This window comes from Anolis carolinensis, chromosome 4 (assembly GCF_035594765.1).
Source record: "Anolis carolinensis isolate JA03-04 chromosome 4, rAnoCar3.1.pri, whole genome shotgun sequence".
Classification (NCBI taxonomy): domain Eukaryota; kingdom Metazoa; phylum Chordata; class Lepidosauria; order Squamata; family Dactyloidae; genus Anolis; species Anolis carolinensis.
Window position 1 is genome coordinate 209231913 of NC_085844.1, and position 18527 is coordinate 209250439.

The following is an 18527-nucleotide window of genomic DNA, read 5'->3' on the forward strand; positions in this document are numbered from 1 at the left end:
CAGTAGCAACCGGGCCAATTCAGCGTATTGACCATTCCCAACAGGGTGGAGAATTCGGCGCATGCGTGTTGCCCCGAGGAGTCGCGCTCTTCTCTCCACTCGCGAGAGGCGCAATCCCTTTGGCAAGCAAGGGAGGATCGCGTCGACAGGGGGCGCTGTGGCGCTTAGGCGCGGGAAGTTTTTCAAAGCTATAGAGATCCCTGTTTGGCGGGAAAAGAAGCTTTGCGGTCTCTTTCCGTGTGAGATCCAGGCCTGGTTCTCCCAAGACGGCAAAGGAGGCGCTTGGAAGGCGTTTTGCCACCTCGGAGACCCTCTCTTCTCTCGCTTCCCACATTTTCTGCAACGCTGACAGTAAGCTCCTGCCTTTGGGATGGGAGAGGGCTGTCGAGGCAGGAAACGTGGCTCCGGGAATCCAGGGATCAAATCCCAGCATTGGGTCACACTCTTTCAGCCTCAGGGGAAGGTTACAATGGTAACACCCTCCCCTTTACAGTGGCGTCAGTTGGCTTGATGCCACCACCTTCTGTAGCAGACCATACATAACCGTATTCCTTCCTCTGAAATAATAATAATAACAACAACTTTATTTTTGTACCCGTCCTCCATCTCCCCAAAGGGACTCGGGGCGGCTAACATGGGGCAATGCCCAAACAATTTTAATAAAACAAAATAAAATACAAAGAAGACACACAACAACATCCGGTAAAAATGCTTATACAATAACAGTAAAAGAAAACATAAAAATGGTAACATAAAGTATGAAAACAGTACAAAATGTAAACTAGGGCGAGCTGGGCCAAAGTGCGAAGTGCGGAAATTGTAAAACCTGTGGGTGAGGTAGATAATGCTGCATGTAATGGGAAACTCGGGTGGGATAAACAATACCACCCACAGCATTTGGCATCCGTTTGGCGATTTCCCCTTCAAGTATTAACCAGGCCTGGTCCTGCATAGCTTCCAGAGTATTGCTCTTTGGGTGCTTACCTGCAGCCCCCTACAATGTCCGTCTTTTGGACTTCAGGTCTTTTGGACTTCAACTCACACAATTCCTAACAGCCGGAAATAGCACTATGGGGATGCACTGGGTCTATCACAAGTCATGTGGCTGCAGAAGCTTTCAGGAGCCTTTGGCCATGTGTTGAATTTCACGTCCCAGGTGTCAAAAATGTTCCTCATCCTTGCTATGAGATTGACTTCCTAATAAATATATACAAGCAGTCCCAAGAACAGGTACATTTTGTAAGTGTATCTCTCTCTCTCTCTCTCTCTCTCTCTCTCTATATATATATATATATATCCACACACATACGAGCGCACATGCACATACACATAACTTTTGGATAGCATAGGGAAGGGTTAACACCCCTGTGAGATTTGTTTTGCTGTCTGCCCATTGAGAAGATTTCACCTCACTATCTGTCCCTGTGATAATTGGATTTTGAAAAATGTGGCTTGTTGTGGGAACAAGGATTGGTGATAACGTTACACTGGAGACACCTTTTCCCCATGATAACTCTTTCAGGAGTGAATTTCCTTTCTGGGGGGTAGATTTATATCACTACCTGTTGTCTCACCCCCATTCTTCACTATGAGATGTAAGTCAGATGCTTGTAGCTCAGGGACTACCTGTCCTGAATTCACCTCTCATTTAATTCACTGGGATTTGCCATGAATAAATATTGAGGATTAATTAGCAAGCAGTGCTACCCCATTCTCACATTATTTTTCTTCATTTGCAGTTAGCAGTGGATACCAATAAGAATATTACCCTATTATTAGCCTGCTTTTGGTTCCATTTATAATCCTTAATTCTCATATATTCATTCTGGATATACATATTCATGTCTCGTTCATTGTTTTCTATTGAACGCTGTTAGCATTCCAACCCACTCCAACCTTTTCCATGAAAAAAGCAATAACGAAGGAATATTCCAATTTCTCCCTCTTGTTTTTGCAGGACCTGGAGGGATGAATGGGACTCTGATTCCCGGAACACCCATCGCAGTGGACTTCTGGAATATCAGGAAAGCTGCCCAGGCCCGCTTGTTCTTCCTCTCCCATATGCACACGGACCACACAGTGGGGCTCTCCAGTACCTGGAACCGGCCTATTTATTGTTCTCCTCTTACTGGCCAAATCCTGCGTCTCAAGCTGAAGGTACGCTTAGGCACAGATCTGTTGTCTTCTCCCATTTCACACAGAGAGGCCTATCATTAACTGTCATGCCTTCATTTTAATTCTAGGTGAGTGAGCAATGGATCCATCCTCTAGAAGTGGGAGAGAGCCATGTCTTGGCCTTGGATGAGATTGGGAAAGAGACCATGACAGTGACCTTGATTGATGCTAATCACTGTCCCGGATCTGTCATGTTTCTTTTTGAAGGCTACTTTGGAATCATCCTATACACAGGTATGGACTTCACTGTTCACAAGAGACAGGAAGTTCTCATGTTAGAGTTGAGCTTTTATTGCCTTCTGTGTTCCAGTTCTGCGGCTTCTTTGTTTGTCCCTCCATACAAACATTTTTATTACAACCTTTAGCTGTCTCATAGAAGGCACCTTATAAATAGAATTTGGAAGTAAGGAGATAACAGTGAGTTAGAATGAGGTTGACTTTCAAAAATAGCATAATAAGTGGAAATGAAGGTACCACTTCATGTGGTAGAAATAACATTTTAAAGTTGGTTTCAAAGTATTTAAAGTGGCATTTAGCAGGAGATTTTTCAATTTTTTGTAAAAAAAACAAACAAAAAAAACCCCTGAAATGCAACAAAAAAGTAATGAGCAAAACAAGAAGGAAAGAATTACCTTTAAAAAGTAGCAGTAATTAGTTACTTTTTGAACACTAAAACAAATAATAACAAATTACTTTTTTTAAAGGTGATTTTCCAAGCTTGCCTATAATAATAGACTTTAAAAACATAGTCTTTTTATTTTTTTATTTTTACCATAATTGCATTGCAAATGTTACACATTTTGGTCAAGATATAATGCAATACATTGGTGCCCTTGCTTCCCGTCCCTCCCCTTTGGTTTTCTTCCTAGAGAGGGTGGTGAAATGCTGACAGGAGATAGGGAAAAGACAAAACTACTCAACATATCTTATTCGCCTCAGTTTTCTCCCATAAGGAAATAAGTGTTCAACTTGAGCAATATGGGACAGACAAGGTAATGGGGATATGCAACCCAAAATAGGTAAAGAAATACGCAAGGAATACCTGGCTACTCTAAACAAATCAAAGTTTTCAGGGCCAGATGAACTACATCCAAGGGCATTGAAGGAACTAGCAGAAGTAATTTCAGAACCACCTTTGAGAATTCTTGGAGAACGAGAGAAGTTCCAGCAGACCGGAGAAGGGAAAATGTCCCTATCTTCAAGAAGGGAAAAAATTAGGACCTAAACAATTACCATCCAGTCAGCCGGACTTCAATATCAAGGGAAGATTCTAGAGCAGATCATTAAGGATCATTAAGGCCATCACTTAGAAAGGAATGCTGTGATCACTAAAGATAAACATGGATGTCACAAAAACAAGTAATGCTGGACTAATCCTATCTGTTTTTTCGATAAGAGTTACAAGCTTGGTAGATGCAGGAACTGCTGAGGATGTAGCATATCTTGATTTCAGTCAGGCCTTTGACAAAGTCCCCCATGACCTTCTTACAAACAAACTATTTAAATGTGGGCTAGATAATATTACTGTTCGGTGGATCTGTAATTGGTTAAGCATCTGAACCCAAAAAGTGCTCACTAATTGTTCCTCTTCATCCTGGAAAAAAGTGACTAGTGGGGTGCCGCATGGTTCGGGCCTGGGCCTAGTACTGTTTGTTAATGACTTGGATGAAGGCTTTGAGGGCGTACTTGTCAAATTTGCAGATGACACCAGATGGCCCATGTGGTCTCTTCCAACTCTATTATTTTATGAATCTGTTGATTTCCTGTTTCCTAGGCAAGAGACATTATTACTTTGAAGATGTATACAGGGTATTTTCGAAGATAGTAACACTAGATTAGACTCCCTGGCTAATCTTGTTCCTAGATAATTTTTGAGATGAAATTTTACCTGGTTCAGTCTTATTCAAAGCCTTCTATCCATAGTTGTGAGTGTTCTCTTTTGAGCAATTTTAGAAATGGTTCCCCGTCCCTTTTGTAGTTGTTTTGTGTTTTTTCCTCAGAGCATCATTGTTAATTTATCGATTTCTGCCAGATTAAAAAATTGTGAAATCCACTTTTCTGCGGTTGGCATTTTTTAGTTTTCTGCAAATAACATTCTCACCCAAATTATCATGTATTGTAATGGTTTTGCCTTTGTTGATTTCACTTGTCCATTCTGTAGTTCAGGGTTCAGTTGAATTGTAATTTTGATTTATTTTTTTTTGCAGTTGTTCTTGCATTGAGTTCCAAAACTGTTTTGCTTTAGGTCTACCACATGGGGGAAATGTTCTTTGCCACACTCCCAGCATGTATTACTCATGCTCTTATCCATTTTAACAATTCTTCTCAGAATTAGATACCACCTGAACAAATTGTATAGGTCAGGGATATTTTGTCTGGTGTACTGGTTGGAGTGTGAAAAAAGAAAATTTTAATCCCCACAGAGTTATAAATAAGTAGCACTTGTCTTCCATAAGCAAGCCACACAAACCTGTTGCAACAATAAATCAATTAATAAATTAACTGCATGACTTTCTGTAACAGTAACCAAAGAAGGGAACTTTCATTTCTCTCTAGGTGATTTCCGCTACTCTCCAAACATGCAGCAGGAGGAGGCTCTGAAGAATAAAAAGCTTATCAACACCTTGTACCTGGACAATACCAACTGCTATCCTAGTTTTGTCTTACCATCCAGAGAAACAGCAACTGAACAAATCAAAGAAGTGATTAGGGCCCATCCATCTCACCTCGTTAAGATTGGTAAGAAACATTAATAGATTCAGAAGAATTTTTGCACTGTTTCATTGAGATAGAGAATCTTTGGGACAGTGACCTACATAAGATGAGAAACGTGTTGTTCTCAAGATGTTATTGAATTGCAATCTTCTCACTCACTGGCTTTACTGGCTAATGTGGAACCTAACACTTAATGGCCCAAATTCCTATTGTTGATTCAGAGACGCAGTCTAGAGAGAATATGGAATTTATTGAAGGGGTTATGTTCCAGATCGAACTCTGAAGTAAGAGGTTGTCAGTTAAACTGTAGTTACTATATCAGAAACACGTGTAGTAACGTCAGCTTAGGGCATTTCACTCCAGAGATTGAATGTAATAAAATCAGGCTGTCTAGCACAGGCAGCGCTGAGTTACAAACAACTCATAGATAAGAGCACAGGTTAGGCAATGGGAAGTGAGAGGGAATCTACCCCTAGGAAGATAAATTCTCTTCTGTAAGAGTTATCATGGGGAAAAGGCTTATTTGCTGAAGTTTTATCACCAAACCTTGTTTCTACAAGCCAAATTTTTCAAACTCCAGTTATCACTGGGAGAGAAAATGAGGTCAAATCTCCCAAACGAGCACAGACAGCAAACCAAACACCACTGGGGTGTTAGCCCTTTCCTATGCTACCCAAAACTAAAAAAAATAAAAATGGCTGGAGTTACACTTAAAAATGCACCTGTTCGAACTTACATACAAATTCATCTTAACAAACCTACAGAATTTGTCTTGTTTGCAACCCAAGGACTACCTGTATTTGAAATGCTTACAGTTCTCTGCTTTCTTCTAGGTATCTACACTTTGGGAAGGGAATCCCTCTTGGTAGAACTGGCTCACGAATTCCACACTTGGATTGTAGTGAGTCCTCGGAGGCTGGAAATCATGCATCTGCTGGGATTGGATGATGTGTTTACTTCTGAGGAATGGGCTGGGAGGATTCACGCTGTGGATTTTTCTGAAATCCGCCAAGCAACTATGATCAGCTGGAATCAGATTCATCCAACCATAGCCGTTCTCCCCACCAGCCGACCAGTGAAGATCAACCATCCCGGTGCTTATGTTGTACCCTATTCAGACCATTCCTCTTTCGAAGAGTTGCTGGAGTTTGTAGCTTGGCTAAAGCCTTGTTCCATAATCCCAGTGGTAAAAAGTGAGACATGTCAGATACATTTCCAGCAATATTTGACACCTTGGAATGGCTCCGTTCTGGAGTCCAGAGTCCCTGAATCAGTGACAAGATTCATGCAAAGTAGCAGGAAGTGGGAAAGGCCCTTCAAGGTGCAAAAACAGACTTCCATGCACCATGTGCCTAGAGGAGTTTTGTTTGAATCCTTAGAAGAATGTATTCATCCCATTGAAAATGACTGCAGTGAAGAAATGCCCCAGCAAAGCTGCTCAGAACCCATGAAAGGATGTGTGTCTTCCTGTAAAGAAGAGTGTGTTGAATGTGAGGAGGAGAAAGAGAAAAATGAGGCAGAACCAAAAGCCCTTCAAAGCCAACAAGAAACTTTACCAATGCAATCTCCTTGTGTGACGTCCACACAGAAGCTAGACAACTTCAATAAATCTCAAAAATGTCAGACTGCTCCAGAAGCAACACAAACAAACTCTTTATCAATGTCAAAGGGGGAGGCCTGTTTCACAGTCAGACAGTTCCCTGCAAGGAGGGACAAATTGTGCCATTTGGCCACAGAAAAACATGTTCTCTCAGCATCACTACATGCTCTTCAGGCTGAGATGCCGGGCAAGTTCACACTAAAGTATGAAGCATTCCAGCTGCTCAGTGACCAGCCTTCACGAAGCCTTCTCCCAGAATACGATTTGTCTCCACTCAACAGTCGAAAGCAATGGTCTGTATATGACTTTGACTGGCAGGTTGAAAACTACTTAAAAAGAGGGAAAGAGTCTGCAGGTGTGGACCAATGCAAATTTGTGCTCAGATAAAAATCTCTGGTAAAACCCAAAGCCCACGAACCAAGTTCCAAGAGCAAATAGTGACAGAACAATTTTAGTGTTACATTTTTCAAGTTGAATTTGTAAGATTTTATCCTTCATTGTTAATGAAAATAAATCACAACCAACTTGGTTCAGAAGAAGAGCTAGAACTACAAGCAGGATGGTTTGCCTCTTGACCCTTTCAGAAATTTTGCAGTCTTAGGAGTTCCTATGAACATTAAGTGGACTGCTCACACTGGAGAGCTACCCCCTTTCAAAGTTTATAAAATAACTAGCTGTTCCCGGCCACGCGTTGCTGTGGCGAAGTATGGTGGTATGGGAAATAAAGTATTGAGGAATTGGTGGTAGTTAAGGTCAAGGGTAAAGGTTTTCCCCAGACATTAAGTCCAGTCGTGTCTTACTCTGGAGGTTGGTGCTCATCTCCATTTCTAAGCCGAAGAGCCGGCGTTGTCCATAGACTCCTCCAAGGTCATGTGGGATGACTGCATGGAGTGGCGTTACCTTCCCGCTGGAGCAGTACCTATTGATGCACTCACATTTGCATGTTTTCGAACTTCTGGGTTGGCAGAAGCTGGGGCTAACAGTGGGGGCTCTCTCCGCTCCCCCAATTCAAACCTGTGGCCTTTCGGTCCAGAAGTTCAGCAGCTCAGCGCTTTAACACGCTGCGCCATCAGGGGATATTATTTCCTAAAGGTTGTGAATATACAATATTCCTGATTGGTTTTTTTTGTTTGTTGGAGGCAAGTATGAATGCTGCAATTAGGAGAAATGATTAGGATGTAATGGCCTTGCAGCTTTAAAGCCTGGCTGTTTTCTCCCTGAGTGAATTTTTTGTTGGGAGGTGTTAGCTGGCCCTGATTGTTTCCTGTCTGGAATTCCCTTGTTTTCAGAGTGGTGTTGTTTGCGATATTTTATGTGCGTCTACTGTCTGTGGCCCTGAGAAAACAGGATTTGCCAGACTTTGATGATGGGAATACTTTGTTGGGAGGTGTTAGCTGGCCCTGATTGTTTCCTGTGTGGAATTCCCCTGTTTATTTACTGTCCTGGTTTTAGAGATTATATTGTTCTGCATTATTCTATCCCAGTAATTATTTCATATTAAAGAAGAATCTCACTTATCTAACATTCGCTTATACAATGGATTATCCAACGCAGTCTGCCTTTTCATAATCAATGTTTTTGTAGTCAGTCTTTTAAATTAATTGTGATATTTTAGTCGTAAATGTGTAAATACAGTACAGTAGAGTCTCACTTATCCAACATAAACGGGCCGGCAGAACGTTGGATAAGCGAATATGTTGGATAATGAGGAATTAAGGATAACCCTATTAAACATCAAATTAAGTTATGATTTTACAAATTAAGCACCAAAACATCATGTTAGACAACAAATTTGACAGAATCCCTTTTCCTGAATCCCTTCTTATTATCCAACATATTCACTTATCCTGCCGGCCTGTTTGCATTGGATAAGTGAGACTCTACTGTATATTTCTAATCTTATATTATCTGCTCAGAACTGGATTATATGAGGCTCCTTCTTCACAGCTGTATAAAATGCACACTGAAGTGGATTATATGGCAGTGTGGAGTCAAGATAATCCAGTGCAAAGCAGATAATATAAGATTATAAATGGGTTATATAGCTGTGTTGAAGGGCCTTGAGTCTACACTGCCATATAATCTAGTGCAAATTAGATAATCTGTGGAAGAAGTCTAAGTGAGGCCTAAATCTGCCTGTCCCCTAACTGAAACCTGGCTGTCCCTTGGTTGCTAGGCAACCAAGTGGGCAGAGATTAGCCCTCTAAACTGGCAGCAATTGGATTAAAAAATTATTGCTCTCCCTCTCATTAGGACTTTATTTTTCTTTTCTTTTTGTTGTATCAACCTTGAGGCGTGGATGATGGGTTGTGTTGTCAAATTTTGAGGTTGGGGGGCCTGTACTTTTGTTGTTTTGTGAGTCGCCATGATGCCATCACTCTTTTATATATATAGATAGACTAGCCCCATTTTTATGCAATTCTTTGCTCATTTGGAAACCACAGCTTGAGCCCTCTTACAGGCCCTTACTTTCTGCACCATCCATCTAAAATGGGAGAAATACAGATGTTCTCATATTTAAGACCTTTTCATCTAAGGGAAAATGAAAACTATAGGCAGGTTGATATCCCATTTACTTGGTTCCAAGAATGTCAGATTATTTATTTCATTTCACACCTAATCATAAATTAGATTCCAAGGCTCCTAACTTTCCATGAAAAGTTATGCACTGGAGACAACCTTCAAATGAAGGGGAATCTGGGTGCTATTTACAAGGAGTTGATTGAGCGTGTTTATGGAAATGGACAATTTGTTCAAGTGCAATGGCAGTCCAGTTGAAATCTGATTAGGCTCAGAGTATGTCACTCTTCTTGAGTATGTCACCCAAAAGCGACCGAAGAAGGGGTTCGAAAAACTACATTAATAGTAGTCAATACCCATACAATTATCCTGAATGACTAAAAATATCACACAGATGTTGGAGGAGATGTAAAGATCTGGGGTCACATAATCACATGTGGTTCCAGTGTCCTAAAATTAGAAGTTTTTGGATCATAGTCCTACACCAAGCACTACTGATTACCCAGCTGACTGTTTCCCTGGCTCTTTTATTACTACCTCTTTATAAACATAAAAAGTTGTAAACTTTTCAGGGCAGAGGTTACCAAATGGAAGGAGCCCCCAGTGGCGTAGTGGTTTAAAGCCTTGTGACTTGAAGGTTGGGTTGCTGACCTGAAGGCTGCCAGGTTCGAATCCCACCCGGGGAGAGCACGGATGAGCTCCCTCTATCAGCTCCAGCTCCATGCAGGGACATGAGAGAAGCCTCCCACAAGGATGGTAAAAACATCCAGGCGTCACCTGGGCAATGTCTTAGCAGACAGCCAATTCTCTCACACCAGAAGCAACGTGCAGTTTCTCAAGTCGCTCCTGACACGAAAAAAACAAACATGGAAGATGAGGGTTCTCAAATCTGATAATGGGTGGTTAAGAATCTGGAATATCTGGCTGCTTGAAAAACTTCCACACAGCACAAAAGCTTATCACTATCATAAAAGAAAATACATTATATGAGTACTGTTCAATCTTTATTGAATATGTTAAACATTTACATCAGCTGCTGCATCTGTATGGCGAGACCAAGCTCTGGAAAAACAGTTTCTGGATTTCTTTTCTACAAGCGATGAGCCCTTTGATGGTATGGTGGAACATTTGGCCTCTAAAAGAATTTGGCAATACAGTACTGTATTTCTAAACTTGTGAAACGAGATGAGCATGGGTAGCCATGATAGACCATTCTCGATCAGGAGTGGGAAACTAGGCTACAAGGGCATATTAGCCCTCAAGGGACCTTTGGGGGCCAGCCCTTTATTGGAAATGTCTAAAAATATTTATGGTCTAGATGTCACATTTGTGGCGTTTTCACCATGTTTAAGCACCCTTTCTCCCAATTTCAAACCTAGAAGTGTCATTTTCTAATAACTTCAGGTCACTGAAGTTATGGGGCAAAAACCCCATATGTCCACAGAGAGCCATTTTGGGCATCCAGTTTTAACCACATTGGGTGGGGCGTGGAGGACACTTCACGTTACTTCCCCGTTCTACATGATTAATACAAGTACAATGGAACACTTGACTGGTGGAAAGGTAGCATTATTCCAGCAACGAACAGTGGTACTGCAATGACTGGCAGTGTGCCCTCATCTCAGAAATGAATAACCTACATTTCAGGGGTGGGAGGTTGTGACCCTCCAGGTGTTACTGGATTTCAGTTCTCAATATTCCTTATTCTGTTGATTGTGGTGCTAAGGCTGCTGAAAGATGCAATTAAAGTGAATGACTACCACTCAGATTTATTGTGTTTGCAAAAAATAGTGACTGGGGCAAGCCTTTCTCAACCCAGTGCCATCCAAATGTTTTGCATTACAACTTCCAATATCCCCAGCCAGTACAAGACAGTATGATTTGTGGGGCTGGTACCTCTGCTTTCACTTGCCCTCATCTAACAAAATTTTCTATGTCCTCAAGGGCAACTATGGAAACTTGCAGCAGAAGTCATTCATTTCAATAGGTTTCGCTATTATCCATGGTTTCCTGTTTCCCCTGTGGATACAGGGGTCATAAAGTAGTGTTATCAGTTTTCATGTGGGGAATCATTATGCCGAAGGACATCAGATAATGTAGCGATTGAACTTGGTTGATTTGGAACTGAGTTCCACATCACTATGTTAAAGCTAACTGAGTTACAGCTACTGTAATGCTGTGTTGTAATATTACTATTATAGATTTTAGCCAAATGGAAAACCATGATTTCTCATTAGCCGATCGAATCACTTCCCAGGAGATAGTTATGGGGTGGCCTGTTGAGGCAGATAGTTCGATGTGTTAATTATCTGCTTCCTCTCAGGACTGGCCCATCTGATGACAAACCCAGACTCTTCCACGGGTCTAAAAAGAACATTTCTCAGTCCTTGTCGCCACAAAAGCTGTAAAATAGCTTTTGGCCAGGAGCCATTTGGCAGACTCACAAGTTTCCAGGCTGTGTCCCTAGAAGAGCAAGACAAAACAGTCGGCGTAAACCATTCTCTCCTTTGCTCACAAAACCAGCTATGTGATTTTTGAATTAGATGATCAGCAAAAAATGGCTGGGAGATAGTGTGTCTGGCAGTGCTTGTGGCTGCTTGCTTTTCTAGCACATGTGGTTCTTTCCCAGTGCACCACACCCTGTGTATGATCTGCCTTATATAATCACCAATGGCATTAAAGTAATCACAGCTTTCAGAGTGATGGCAGCTCTGAAATGAAAGCCTCTCTTTGCCGCCCAGGTGGGCCCTGCCTAATTACACTGTGTGGCATTTCTAAAAGCCTGGGGAGAGTTAGGAGGAGATTTCCCACCTCTTGCTAGCATTATTCCAGTGCCAAATTTCCCATAAAGCATCAGTAGGTTGCTCTGTGAGTGCTTGTGATAGCAAGGCAACTACCACATTAGCTCCCCTTGTTTTCAGGAAACGAAGACATGAATTGAACATGTTCTGAACTGAACATGAAATCAGAGAAAGAAACAGAAAACGGTGAGAGAAGGGCGGTATATAAATGTCGCAAATAAATAAATAATAAATAAATAAATAAGTGGGCAACTGTAACGTGGGTGATCACTTGTAGCAGAGTATGATTGTCTTCCAGTGATAAAGTCTTGGCAGTGGGTCCATAAGTGATTGTGATTCTGGCTCCACATGGTCTTTCACAATGAGGACATAGTTGTTGTTTTTTTTTCAGATGAAAGGCAGTCATGACAAGGATTTGCTTGATGTTTCTCCCTTTCTCCCTCTATCCGTGCCTTTTCAAAATCCATAGCACTGTTGGTAACAAGTGACCGACAGCCAGTCAGAACGTTTGAGGGCCAGGGCTTCCCAGTTCTCTGTATCTATACCACATTTTTAAGATTAGCTTTAAGCTCATCTTTAAATCTCTCTTGTTGTCCACTGACATTCCGTTTTCCATTCTTGAGCTGAGAATGAAGTAACTGCTTTGGGAGATGGTGATCGGGCCTTCAGACAATGTGGCCAGCCCAGTGAAGTTGATGGAGAAGAACCATTGTTTGACGCTAGTAGTCTTTGCTTGATGCCCCATAAAACATTCCTGCAAATGAAAAGAAAATGTTTCTGTGGGGGGGGGGGGGGGGAGCATTGGACAGTTAGAAAAATAATGATTAGAAAGAATGCAAGATAATGCTGGCTACTGCATTCTTTTTCACTCAGAAACAGATAATTGAATGTGGAGTACCATGATTGGAAGGTTCAAACCAGACAGGGAATTTATTGAGAGGGAACAACAACATTTTTTTCACTACTGAAGGTGTTGGATCCCATATCTGAATTATTCTTGGGCAGTAGCTGCTGAGAAAATGTGTCAAACCAATATGACAATTCATTAAGTGATACATTATACATTACTAAGTCACCAGGCTTTGGTGGTCTTTATTCAAGCGTTCTTAAAGAACACAAGTGCTGGATCCTTTAATGTATTGCTAAAATCATTCTTCTTACCAGAAAAAAGGAAGACAGCCAACATAATGTAGTTTTTAGAATTATTTAAGTATGTTAACATGCATATAGCCAGATAAGTTATTTGTGGCTTTTTGAAAGGTTTCTAACTTTCAGCCCACAATTTGTCATTTCACTTATGGACTAAAATTGATTAAAAAACCAAGGGCTGTAATAAAGTGTCATTTTTCACAATGTAGGAAATTAAAAAAGAGTACCTCTAGGTTCTGAGTGATAACTGGTGCAGTTTAGCTGATTGCTAAATTATCTGGAGTCAGCAGTGAGCAATAGATTGCGAACATTTATAAAAAACATGATATTACCTCTCAAGTATATAGTGAAATGGGTAGGAAAAAGAGCAGCCTTGTCATTGGGTGTCATTCCAATAGCTGTCCTTATGATCCTCAAATTTTCAGACTCACTGTACTACCTACCATTTTTCTAGCAATATAAAATGAACCTATTTGCCTGGGAAACTTGAGGAACATTATGGTGACATATTATTTAAAAGGAAAACTGCTCTTCCTCAAATTTTCCTGGCATATCACTTAATATTTGTTAATAGTACCACATTGGCTATGACTTTAATCAGTGTTTGAAGGGACCACAATGGATATGCAATCCAATTGGCTAGGCAGCTAGTATTTCCAGTGTGTCAAAGGAAATCCAGTGTTAGAAGAATCTAGGAAAATCGGAAAATAAAGTTATAATACACTTATTTCAGCATATACCACCTTTACAGTGACAAGGACTGGGAGTTACATTTGTGCTCTTGTACACGTGGGTGTGTACTTTCAAGTCACCTGTCAACTTACGGTGACCCCATGAATTACTGTAGCCAAGGAGTATTCAACTAGTTTTGCTAGTTCCTTCCTCTGAGATGCAGCCTACAGCACCTTGTACCTGTTCATATTATACCATTTAGGACTGACCTTAAAGAAATGTACATGTAAAACAACAACCTTTGAAGCCTGGGAACAGCATTGGTGTCCTGTTCCCCACATACCACAGCTGGTCATGTGGATGTCCCATGGTTTCTAGAACTCCATAGAGAATAGCTGTAGGCTGTTTACCCACACCCTCTATTCAATTGTAATGTTGTATTGTCCCTACATCTATTTCATAGTGGCACGTCTGGTCTCCTCATCTCTGCCCCCCAGCTCCCCAGCTGCCATCAAATTGTCAGTTAATTAAATATGGGATGATCACTCAGCAATAAATATCCTTACAGTGTTCGCCTAATATTGGCAAAAGGGACAGGAATTGGCAACCCTTAAAGCCAAATCGGATCCCCAAAATGACAGTATTAGTCCAAAAGATGTCAAACCAATAGAATGTTGAATGCCAGATCAGTTAATGGGAAAACGACCACTATAAGTGATCTGATACTAGAAGAGTGAGCAGACCTGGCATTTATAACAGAAACCTGGTTGGACGAGTCGGGTGGGCCTAACCTCACTCAGCTCTGTCCTCCAGGTTACTCTGTTCAGCACCAGCCAAGATGTGGAGGGCGGGGAGACAGGGTTGCAATAATCTATAGGGATTCTATCCCCGTGACCAGATGCCTCATCCCGCAATCTACCTCATTTGAAAGCGTCCACCTGCTGGTAGGAGACCGGGACAGTATAGGGATATTTGTAGTGTACCGTCCACCCTGCAACACTACAAACTCCCTGACTGAGCTAGCCAGAGTAATCTCGAGCTTGGTGTTGGAGTCTCAGCGGCTTCTTGTGCTGGGAGACTTCAACATACACGCAGAGACCACCCTGTCGGGAGCGGCTCAGATTTTCATGGATACCGTGGCAACCATGGGACTGTCCCAAGTGATTTCTGGCCCTACCCACTGTGCTGGACATACATTGGACTTGATATTTTGCCAGGGATGGGAGAATGGTGGTGGTGTGGAAGAGCTCTAGTTAGTCCCACTGTCATGGACCGACCACCACTTGGTCAAGTTTAGAATTACTGCAACCCCTAACCTCTGCGGGGGTGGTGGACCCATTAAGATGGTCCGCCCCAGGAGGCTTATGGATCCAAATGGATTCTGATGGCTCTTGGGGATGTTCCCGCCTCCTCGGTAGGTGATTCTGTTGATGCTCTGGTCACTCTCTACAATGGGAAGATGGCCAGGGCAATAGACACGATCGCTCCGGAGCGGCCCCTCGCAATGCGCAGAGCTAAACTAGCGCCCTGGTTCTCCGGGGAGTTGGCTGCGATGAAGCATGAGACGAGGCGTGTCGGCCCTGGTGGAATTATGTATTAGTCACCCGCTGCTGTGCAGAACAATTTGATGTTCCAGTTTTCAAAGTAACTATTATGTTGTTTTTATCTTGTATTGCATTGTTTTTTTAAATTTCATTGTGTGTATTGTATGCTATGTTGTCATATTCTTGTAAGCCACCTCGAGTCCCTGCAGGGAGATGGTGGCGGGGTATAAATAAAGTTGTTGTTGTTGTTGTTGTTGTTATTATTTATTGTCACCTAGACATTCTTGTAGTAATATATTAGTACCACCAGTGTTTCTCTCTCTCTCATTATATCTCTATCTCCTATAATTTATGGGTTACTTTTCTACTGTTCCATGTTCCTTCTATGGCAGCTGCTGATCTGATCATGATACTGATTTTCACAAATGTGCTTGGAGGCCTTCAATTTCTTTGTTTCTATAGTATTAGATTTTTGGTACGTATACTGTCTTGGAAATATGTCTTTACACCACAGTTAGACTAATTTGATGGGCCTTGGAATCTGTTTTTCAGCACCAGCTTCTTACATTCCAGTCTCTGCACATCAGCTATATTCAATAAACAATAACAAGACCAAAATAAAAAATGTTGTAAAAATTATTCAGTAATTTTTATCTCATCATGCATTCTTGTTTCAATTAAGGCACATTATCCCCAGCATGAGAGGGCCAAAACTATTTTTAAATGTGCATTTGATATGGACATGAAAAAGTCTTTAAGGATGCTCCCAGGATGTGAAACTGCCTTCCAAGGCAAGCAAAGGCCTTTTTATTCTGGCAGGCTTTTGAATATGAACTGGCTTTTGAAGAAAGGTCTCTTAGTGGAGATTGCTACACTTTCTGTCCACTCATGTTGTCAAATTGTTTAACTTCAGATATTGTCTTTTAACATGAAAGCCTATTTACTGTAATTGTTTTGCAACTGATCTTTGTTGTGTGTGGTTTGATATATGCATTTTAATCATGTTGTATTTGTCTGTTTAACCATGTTGTACCCTGCCTCGAACCATAGGGAGAGACGGATAACAAATAATCATCATCATTAACATCACAATGGTTTTATATCTGTATTTGAACAGAGCAAAAAAAAAAATAGATAGGAGGCAGCACTCTTTAGTTGTCCTATTTGTTGAATCAGTAAAGCCACTACCCATGTTTACGATATGAGTGAATTTACAAAATCCATGTATTTGTGTTTGCATGTTTCCTTAGAAAACAAACAAAAGACTGCTATCAACAATCTGTCCCCAGATCATCAGAAATCAGCATATTTATTTTGTTTGATTCTTTCATGATGAAGCTCTTGATGCCACTAGTCTTTCTACAGACTTGCATTTTAGGATGCTTGATGTGGATCCCCTCCTCTGCCTTTTACATGCAAAAGAATGCTGCTATCTTTCTTTGAGGGGCATGAGATGCTAATGTAAACCAGCCAAGCCTGTGAATTACAAGGCAGTAGTCATGAAGAAAGCCAGCTCAGGCATGTTATTGAGATTTCTTTTGGCTCCCAGCTCCATTCCCTTCCTGCTTAGGCTCTGACACTTTTAGCAGCTTTATATAAAGAACTTGTCTTTAAGAAGGCTTTAAGAGAAGGATCAGAAAGACAAAAATGTCATGCATGTTGGAATATGTTATAAAGTCTCACTATTAACTCTGCATCCTTGGAACAGCACAGCAAAGTCTTCCCTACCTACAAAGCTGTATGGCACAAGTTCTATCCTTCTTGGACACGTGTCAGAGCAAATGGCACTTCCTTTCTGCTCACAAAAAATCTGCTGTGTAATTTGTTCTGTTATGTTCTACTACAGTCATCCATTCTTTCTTTTGAGTCATGGTTAGAGATGAGAAATTTCCAGAAACATGCAGAAGCATGCAGAAATTAAAAATGTTTCCCCCTCTCTACCCCCTCCCGAAAAAAGGTAGAGAAATGTTATATTAGTATCCTTTGCAGCTTGAAAACCATTTTCTTAATTTAAAAATATAAAATGTATTGTATGCATATTTTACTGCTTAGCATAACATCATCTTTTAGTATAGAAAAAGTACAGTTTAGTCACATAATGATTATAAACTGAATTTTATTTAACTTTTTATTATAAATGGAGTCACAAATGAAACTGTTAGAAGCAAGCAAAAATCTATACTCTATTAACAAAAGAACCCATTTTGTTTCACCTCGTCTTTCATGGTCCCAAGCAGACATAAATCATTAATTTGCATAAAAAGAACATGGAAAATTATAGAGACTAGGAATTGCAATGATAATTTACTGTATACTATGCTACATAAAAATCTTCTACTTGTACAGTTTGTAAAAAATAAATCTGAATAAATATATTAAGCCATTGTGTTAAAAATGTTTTATTCAGCATTGTAACATTCCAAAATCCGTATTTCATATTCTAAAATCTATTTCCCCCCATTTTCCATGGGAGGTCCACATTGCAACAATACATGTTTGGGGGAATTCCACAATGAAAGTATTCTAGAAAAAATGTTAATGCCAAATGAAAAACATTAACTGCCCTGCCTCATACATTTAAATATGCAGTACAGTATTTGGTTCTCTTTGGCTAGGCTGTCAAGGCAAAATATAAATCTACATACTGTTCTAGCAATCTTTCCTCACTTTGGCAATATTAAAAGGGACCTCTTGTTGACATTATACAGAGCTTGTGAAGTTTTAGGGGTGCTTTTCTCTGCTGTCAAACAACTTCATTTTTTCGTGCTACTGACATAAACATTATGTAACAGGAAGACCAATGCTTCCCCCACCTTGCAGCAAAGGAAGCTGATTTCAGCAACTGTTTACAGAACTTCCTACATATTTTATCCCAGGGTTGGGCTCATATTCAGTTGCAAAGTACGTCAGATGTCTTTTGGAGTGTGAAAACTCTCAGAGCCGTGTATACATATGAAGCAAACTGACAAAGCAGAAAATCCTCTTCAACTACTGAGAAACAGGTTTATACAATAACTGACAAGCCAAGTTTACATAGTTTTTAAATGAAATAATTCCTGATCTCTAGCAGTAGTATTCCTCACTGTAGTCGAGACTGTATAAATTCTAAAACATGAACCTTAAAACAAAGATGTAAATGCATGCTAGTCTCAGTTAAAATAAGTCCAGTTTAGACTAAATCAGAAATTGTAAATCAAATATTTAAATAAACCTAATTCACGGGGTCTATTCTAATTAGGAATAGGAATTGTATTTAGGCCTGTAAAAGCTCCTCATTTCAAAATATATTTATTTGGAATTACCACTGAAACATGTCACTAAAAATATGGGCACATTTTTGAAGTTTCACAG

At 40.6% G+C, this 18527-nt stretch overlaps 1 protein-coding gene across 1 annotated transcript; it reads left to right on the forward strand.

Annotated features, from left to right (window-relative positions):
• Positions 1 to 121: 121 nt before the first annotated feature.
• Positions 122 to 8012, forward strand: dclre1b (DNA cross-link repair 1B). The gene is made up of 5 exons (XM_003220498.4): positions 122 to 351; positions 1958 to 2157; positions 2244 to 2409; positions 4732 to 4914; positions 5724 to 8012. Exons 2-5 carry the CDS (start codon positions 1969 to 1971, stop codon positions 6875 to 6877), a joined length of 1692 nt encoding a protein of 563 aa, XP_003220546.1. The 5' UTR covers positions 122 to 351; positions 1958 to 1968; the 3' UTR covers positions 6878 to 8012.
• Positions 8013 to 18527: the final 10515 nt, after the last annotated feature.